Below are 8,290 nucleotides of genomic sequence, written 5' to 3'. Positions count from 1 at the left end.
CTATCCCGTACGTCTGCTATTCTCGCGAGAACTGAAAGCCCCTATGTGACATGCGCTAAGCGGAAGTTGGCCCTCTTTTCCGTGGCGCCTGGAAGGCGTATAGCTGCTTCAGGATGAAGGTAGGTGGTGGTGGCTATCGCTGGATTGGGTTTGAGCAGCGGGCATCGAGTCTCAGAATGTGGCGTTGCCTCAGCCTCAGCACTCGAAGATCCTGGCTTTAGGTGAAGAAGGGTCTCAAGTAGGAGAAGGCTCGCCTTTCTGGGGCGTGGAACTTTTTGGTCGAGCGGATGGCGGGCGATTGCGGCTGGAGCCGCCGCGGGTCGGGAGCGCCAGGGTGACGTCCCCGCGCTGCCTGATTTGCGGCAGGCCTGTGGTGCGGCTTTTGACCCGGCTTTCTTGCTTCGGGACGGTGAACGGCTGCGGAGCGCCCTTGCCTCCAGTCATTCGGCGGGGCTTGAGGGGAAAACGTGTCCTCTTGAGTGCGGCGTTTGTTGACTGATACTTAGTACTGTCGGCATGTCACATTTCCTGTTTGTGTGAAGGCAACATGAAATGCTTTTTGCGGTGGAATTAACTTTGTAGGTGGCTCTATAAATACCTGTGTAGGTAGTTTCCTAAGCTATTTTCCTCCTCTTAATCCTTAGCTGAACATCTCCTTCCCAGCCACTGGCTGCCAGAAACTCATTGAAGTGGACGATGAACGCAAACTTCGTACTTTTTATGAGAAGCGGATGGCGACAGAAGTTGCCGCTGACGCCCTGGGTGAAGAATGGAAGGTAAAACTTGACAGTCACATTGTTGCAGCTGTTTTAAGTCAGACAACATAAACGCCATTGGTAATTGATATTTGGAACAGGGTTCGGACTCCGGCTTCTGGCTTCTGACTCGGTCAGTTGTCTCCGAATGTCACTCTATAAAGTGGACCTATTACTTTGGAGGGGTGATGTAGAGTAAGTCGTAAAATATGCATAAAGTTTACATCAGCATAATTCTTGCCTTGCATCATGCATTCGGCAGGTGTCACATAGCTGTCCTGGTAATCCGCAAAGTGCCAAGAAGGGTTGTATCTTACGTGTTTGTTGCTCTTTGATATTTTACTTTATCTTAGTTTATCTAACTTTATCTTAGTGCTGTTCTAAGAAAACATCGGTTATAAATGCGACTTGAATGAAAGACATTTGATAATTGACCTTGACAAGTTGGTAATGTAGACAAAATTTACTGATGAGAGAAAACGTGTTTATTAAGTTCAAATTGGTCTTAAAGAATTTCTCAAATAGTAGATGTGCTTCACAGAGGTTACAATCCTGTGCTATATAATTTTGGAATAGAAATAGTAAATGTGTCATTCATTGTATGTTTTTGCAGGGTTATGTGGTCCGAATCAGTGGTGGGAACGACAAACAAGGTTTCCCCATGAAGCAAGGTGTCTTGACTCATGGCCGTGTCCGCCTGCTACTGAGTAAGGGGCATTCCTGTTACAGACCAAGGAGAACTGGAGAAAGAAAGAGAAAATCAGTTCGTGGTTGCATTGTGGATGCTAATCTGAGCGTTCTCAACTTGGTTATTGTAAAAAAAGGTAAGCGTTATACTTGTATTCAATTTTGTTGAAATTGAATTAAAGCCAGTTGTCCAAATGCTTATTCCTCTGCAGTATCCAAACTTAGACCAATAGATTTGTTTCTTTACCATTGATTCAACATTAAACGTTGATTTATGATTTAGGATTCTTAATTATAAGGAAGCTACTGAATTAAAGTATGTTCAATTGTCTCTTCTAAGGAGAGAAGGATATTCCTGGACTAACTGATACCACCGTGCCTCGTCGCCTGGGGCCCAAAAGAGCTAGCAGAATCCGCAAACTTTTCAATCTCTCTAAAGAAGATGATGTCCGCCAGTATGTTGTAAGAAAGCCCTTAAACAAAGAAGGTAGGAGGGATGATACAATTAGGGCTTGCTTGATTTTGGTAATTTGTCAGTAGCATTTTGTGTGCATATCAGAAGATAAAATGTGTGCCTTTGGCACTATTCAACTGGAGTCTGAGTTTCTACAAAAAATATTTTGGGGGTGGCCAGATACCTAATTGATACTAATCCTTGGTTATTATATCTATTGCCTTGCAGAGTGCAGTAATATTTAGGAGATGAGATCACACTGTGTTGCCTGGGCCGGTCTTGAACCCTTGAGCTCAAGTGGTCCTCCCACCTTGGCCTCCCAGAGTGCTGGGTTTATGGGCGTGTGCCATTACACCTACCCCTAAACTATTTTTTGGCTTACAAAAGAAGTTGCTTTAAATTTCTCCTGTTTGATCTGTAGGATATGGATAATACTAGTTGTGAGAATTAGAGACCTTGCTCAGAATATTAGAGAGCAAGTGTTTGGGATTTTGGTACTTTACCTTTTAAGAACTTGTGTCGATGTATTAGAAAACATACCGGTGAGGACCTCAAATAGCATTAGTATTTCTGTAGTGAAATTTGGGAATGTTTATGTTAAATAGAATAAATAGCATGTCAGTCAGGGTTGGGTTTTCTTACAAAATCTGAAAGAATTTCTCTGGATTTTGGTTTTCAGGACTGGTGTGACTTAGCATCTGTATGTGACACAGTACCTGTATGTGACATACATAGTACATGCCTGTTAAGTTACTAATTACAGTTACTTGAGCACCAGGTGCTATTTGAGGTGATGAGACTACAGTAAGACAAATTCCTACCTTCTGACATTGAAAAAAAAAAAAAAAGTGATTGACAATAGTGGCAGTTGCCCATAATCACAGCTCTGGAAATAAACAGTGTAATGAAAGCATGGTCTAGTTAATGGGTGTTTTTTTAGATGGTTCTTATAGTAGGAGTCTTAACATTTTAGCAGAACCTGGACCAGCTGAGCATTTAACCTAAGGCAATTAACTCCCACAAAGTGTCCTGAAATGAATACATCTGAAAACGCTTATGCTCCAATGCAGATCTATAATCCCAGCAGTTTTGGAGTACAGATCAGATTAATGAACATACTTTAACAACATGTCACATAATCTGATGTTAATAGTTGGCCCCAAATTGGGAGGAATTGTCAAGGAAAATAGAGATGCAAGCTTACATCAAACCTACACTTAAAAGTATAGCAGGATGATCACGTGGATAATGTGTGAAGTGGTTTTCACAGACAAGTTGACTATGCATTTAAACTGGCAGGTAGCAAAAGCCTGGTTATTTTTCAAGACTTCAGTTTTAATCCATCTTCTAGATGTCTGTGGAGGGGCAAAAAGAATTTTAGAATAGTTCTGATTTGATTTTAAAGGCCTTATACAGGTTTTCATAGATTGTTAACTCAATGAAAGCTTACATTCATTTCTGATGTTTTTAAAGTAGATGTGGATTCTAACAAAACAAATACTGAAATTGAGTCCTTTGCATTTTTAGGTAAGAAACCTAGGACTAAAGCACCCAAGATTCAGCGTCTTGTTACTCCACGTGTCCTGCAGCACAAACGGCGGCGTATTGCTCTGAAGAAGCAGCGTACTAAGAAAAACAAGGAAGAGGCTGCAGAATATGCTAAACTTTTGGCCAAGAGAATGAAGGTTAGTTTAAGATGATTTGAGGGGGAGGGAAGAATTTGGCTTGGCTTTGGATTTGTGCCTTTATCCTAGAAAGGCCTTAACTATATGCTGGTTTGTTTTGTTTTTAGGAGGCTAAAGAGAAGCGCCAGGAACAAATTGCGAAGAGACGCAGACTTTCGTCTCTGCGAGCTTCTACTTCTAAGTCTGAATCCAGTCAGAAATAAGATTTTTTGGGTAACAAATAAATAAGATCAGACTCACATCTCTGTTCAGATTTTTCATTGCTGATAGAAGACAACATAAATGAAGAGAGGGCAAGTTCGGTCATAGAAAATGGGGATATGTATATAGTAATCCAATGCTGGATAAAATCAGACCTGTTGTGTGGCAGTGGAAGACAAGGTCATGGTAAAGGGATTCTTCTCAGGGGATGGGTGGCACAGGAAGGGATTCTTAGCAGAAGACAGCTTGCCTCTTCAGAAAGGTATGAAACTTGGGGAAAATAATGACTACTAATCTTTTTTATATGGTTTATTTAGAGAAATAGAGCTCTTTAAAACACTATGCACAATTTAATACATGAAAATTGCCCTTGTGAAGATGAACATGTCTGTCTTTTTTTATTAGAAAAATAACTTTTAAGGCATAGTTTTAGTGGATACCATCTTAAAAGTTTTTTAAACCAGTGCAGATTTAACAAAGCTTTTCAACTCCAGTGAATTGTTACGCTGTTTCACACTGAAAAGGAATTACAAGAAAACTCTTGCATCAGTGAAAAATAAGTGAAGTATATATATTTTTTCTAATAGTTCAATAGTTTTTATGCTAACTAACTATTCTGACAATATCGAAATCTTTACAAGAAGCCTCATCAGGCTTTAAGGTTGAAGTAATGCAGGCTTTTTATTTGTTAGAACTGCTGTAATAGCTTTACAAAGTAAAGTTCGAAATGTACATGTGAATCACCTAGGGGTCTGGTTTTTTGTTTTGTTTTGTTTTTTGTTTTAAACATTAAAAATCTCCCAGGTGTGAGGACAGTAATGGTGGCCTCAGTCCCTGGATACCTACTAAGATTCTTAACTCTAGCTGGGCGCGGTGGCTCAAGCCTGTAATCCTAGCACTTTGGGAGGCCGAGGCGAGTGGATCACGAGGTCAAGAGATCAAGACCATCCCAGTCAACATGGTGAAACCCCGTCTCTACTAAAAATACAAAAAAATTAGCTGGGCATGGTGGCACGTGCCTGTAGTCCCAGCTACTCAGGAGGCTGAGGCAGGAGAATTGCCTGAACCCAGGAGGCGGAGGTTGCGGTGAGCCGAGACCGCGCCATTGCACTCCAGCCTGGGTAACAAAAGCGAAACTCCGTCTCTTAACTCTATTCCTCTTACTACATGGTGTTAAAAAGCTACATAACATGAAAAGAATCTTAGCTGGTGATTAATACAGAATGCAGAAGTTAAAAGGCAAAGAGGAGGCTGAGGCAGGTGTATTGCCTAATGTCAATTCGGTCAAGAGGGTGAAACCCTGTCTGCTGAAATACAAAAAAATTAAGCCAGGTGTGGTGGGTGCCTGTAATCCCAGCTACCTGGAAGGCTGAGGCAGGAGAATCATTTGAACTGGGGAAACAGGTTGCAGTAAACTGAGATTATGCCACTGCACTCCCACCTGGGAGATGGCACGACTCTCTCTCAAAAAGCAAAGGGGAGAAATTTAGCAGTTTGGGTTACCCAAAGTTAAAAGGACTGATAAAACCAGAGAGGAACTTAAAAGCCACAAGATGAGTCCAGTATATGATCCAAAGTTTTATATGATGATGTACAAAACGCGAGAACCACCCTTTCTGAAAATTGAGTGCAGCCACAAAATAAGGATATTCTTTAAGGTTCTCCTTAGACTTATTTTTTGCTTTGAGACAGGTTTCACTCTGCCCAGGCTGGAAAGCAGTGGCCTGGCTCACTGCAGCCTTGACCTGAGTTCAAGAAATTGTCCCACCTAAGCCTGGGACTACAGGTATGCACTGCCACACCTGGCTAGTTTTTGTGCTTTTTGTAGAGTTCTACCACGTTGCCCAGGCTACTCTTGAACTCCTGGGCTCAAGTGATCTGCCTGCCTTGGCATCCCAAAGTGTTGGGATTACAACAAGTGTGAGCAAGTAGTAAGTTCTCCAAAGACACATGCAAGTCATTCTGAGGTCATTATGCAGGTTGTGATCAACCTATACAATTTCATTAGTTGGAAGAAAATCGCTATCAAGCCCCAAACCAATATAAGGTACCACTAAGTAATCTGGACTAATTTGAAAGCAATCTTTCAAAGATTGCTTTGAAAGAAGTAATCAGGATTAAAGTTGCACACAGAGCTACAAGTCATTCTGGGCATTTCTAAATCTTTCCGTAGTAATGTTTTTTTCCGTAAATTTTTAGTGGTGGGCATTGGAAAAACACTTTAAGAATTTATGACAAGAAATCAGTCCCAATATCTAAAAGGCAGCAGCAGGCTAAGGTTTTCAAGATATGATTGCTAAAGTTACTAGAAAGTTAACAATTTGATATAGCCATCTATTCTTAAACATACAAAGATATCTTTACAGATTTTTTTTAAATAGGAAGTGCTTTGGCAAGTAAAAATTAGTTTGAGTTACAAAGACTACAGTGAAGAAATGGAAACAAAATATTGGAATTCTAAAGATTACAGATTTCAGGAGGCTTAATGTAACAAAACACAGCAAACTTAATTTATCATTTTATTCAACCTCAATTTCTATATGCAAAGTAATTCCAAACTTTCTATTAGGTCAGTGTTAAGTATTAAAACCAGTACCAAGTCTTAAGTTGCAAAAATATATACTCTGAGGCAGTGCAAAAGATCTATTTTGAAGGTAATGAAAACTGTACATAATTTCTGAAAAGTTTTTTAGCATTTTCACAATAAATTCACACTAAAATTCTGCATAGGTCAGATTAACCCTGAAATGTTCGAAGTCTGGTACAATAACTAATTTGTAAATGGTTACATCAGGTAGAAGGGAGTTGTGCTGTTACTGTACCATATGGAAGTAACTTTACCATGTCAACTGATATAGTCATCTACATAATTACTGTAAACACACACAAAACCACTGGCTTTTTAAATCATGCAGAGAGTTAAGGCAAACTTACTGTTCCTAAGGGATAGTTTTAACAAAAGGCATGATAAATGTCAAAGTGCGGCATGTAAGATCATGATTTTCTTAAACCTCCTACTGGTAACAAGCTTAATTTAAAATTTTAAGACTTAATTGATTCAAACTAAAAAACAGTATTTACAAATGCACATTTTTACTCACAGGCATACAAATCTAAATATCATACAAGAATAAAACTGTGTGCAGTGCAAGTTTATCCCACAGGTTTTAAAAACAATCAATACCAACAATATATGTGCCTGAACAAAGACTTCACGTTCAATGACATACACTGTAGCATTTTAAGCATGTTCCAATTAATTTTGTAAATTATTAGGCAGCTGATTTATTTTCATTTTAACTATCTGATGATTGATTCATTTGTACCCATTTTAAAGGTATTACAAATTTAAATATTGGGAAAAGGATGGAAGTAACTGGATAGTCAAGATAAAATCCATTAAGCAAGATAATACATAATATGAAAAGTGTATTATGTTGGTGCAAAAGTAATAGCGGTTTTTGCCACTATTAATGGCAAAAACCGCTATTACTTTTGCACCAACCTAATAGTCAGAGGCGGCGGCTCTCATCAAAATGAGACCCATTTCAGAAAACTGTATTGCAACATGCAATCTATTTTAATAAATATATACTTAGAATATGGCTGTATATACATGTAACCTACACAGCCCTACACATATACACACTTACACAAATGTGTTGCTCTCTTTTTTTGAGCCAGTCTCACTCTGTCACCCAAGCTGGAGTGCAGTGACATCATCTCTGCTCACTGTAGCCTCTGCCTCCCGGGTTCGAGTGATTCTCCTGCCTCAGCCTCCCAAGTAACTGGGACTACAGTTGGGGCGCCACCATGCCTGGCTAATTTTTGTATTTTTAGTAGAAACAGGCTCTCACCATGTTAGTCAGGCTGGCCTCCAATTCCTGGCCTCAAGTGATCCTCCCAAAGTAATGGGATTACAGGCATGGGCCACCATGCCCAGCCATGTTGCTCTTATAATTGAGACATTTCATTTGTTTTAGGGGTTAGGCAAATTTAATTTGCCATTCCCCAAACTCAGTAACTTCAAATATAAACAATGCCTAGAATGATATGGTTCCTCACTATTCTATCAAACTACTACAAATACTGAGGAATCCCAAAGTAGTTTTCCACAAAGGCAGAAAAACAGTCCAGGAATTGAAAATCTTCAATGTCAACAAGGCCTGCCTGGACATTTAAATGGCATTTCATATTTTGAGATGATGCAATATGAATCATAATTCATTCTATGTTATCCCCAAGAGTTATTTCATTTCTGTTTTCACATTAGGATGTGGAAAAAAACTGAATATTTCCAGATTAAATATAATCCCCAAGCCTTGTGTCAAAATTCGAGTGAATATTTAAATGAGAGGCGCTCCAAAACACTTCCTGCACCACTCCACACTGGCACTTGGTGGAATATCAATTTTCTGCAACTTGTCAAGAATTTCCGAAGACAGACTGTTGTATGCAATTCCATATTCATTGTCAAAGGCCTCTGAAAGAAATTTTCAAAAATGAAA

At 39.5% G+C, this 8,290-nt stretch overlaps 2 protein-coding genes across 4 annotated transcripts in view; one reads left to right on the top strand and one right to left on the bottom strand.

Moving 5' to 3' along the window:
- The first annotated feature begins 20 nt into the window (after positions 1 to 20).
- RPS6 (ribosomal protein S6) lies at positions 21 to 4,165 on the top strand. Its single transcript, XM_039474941.2, has 6 exons — positions 21 to 119; positions 645 to 776; positions 1,369 to 1,579; positions 1,783 to 1,929; positions 3,424 to 3,581; positions 3,689 to 4,165. The coding sequence occupies exons 1-6, from the start codon at positions 114 to 116 to the stop codon at positions 3,782 to 3,784; spliced, it is 750 nt and encodes a 249-aa protein (XP_039330875.1). The 5' UTR covers positions 21 to 113; the 3' UTR covers positions 3,785 to 4,165.
- Positions 4,166 to 6,288: 2,123 nt separating this feature from the next.
- The window catches only part of DENND4C (DENN domain containing 4C), a 134,673-nt gene continuing 132,671 nt past the window's right edge, over positions 6,289 to 8,290 (bottom strand). For 2 of the 3 annotated variants that reach the window (XM_010338725.3, XM_074394898.1), the window contains one exon: positions 6,289 to 8,265. In XM_010338725.3, the coding sequence (XP_010337027.1) occupies positions 8,129 to 8,265 (137 nt within the window). In that variant the 3' untranslated portion in view covers positions 6,289 to 8,128. The remainder of the gene's footprint in view (positions 8,266 to 8,290) is intronic. The other variant, XM_010338726.3, reaches the window with a different exon arrangement.

Source organism: Saimiri boliviensis, chromosome 2 (assembly GCF_048565385.1).
Source record: "Saimiri boliviensis isolate mSaiBol1 chromosome 2, mSaiBol1.pri, whole genome shotgun sequence".
In the NCBI taxonomy this organism is placed as follows: domain Eukaryota; kingdom Metazoa; phylum Chordata; class Mammalia; order Primates; family Cebidae; genus Saimiri; species Saimiri boliviensis.
The sequence above is the reverse complement of the archived record's forward strand: the minus strand, read 5'-3'. Positions and strand labels throughout refer to the sequence as shown.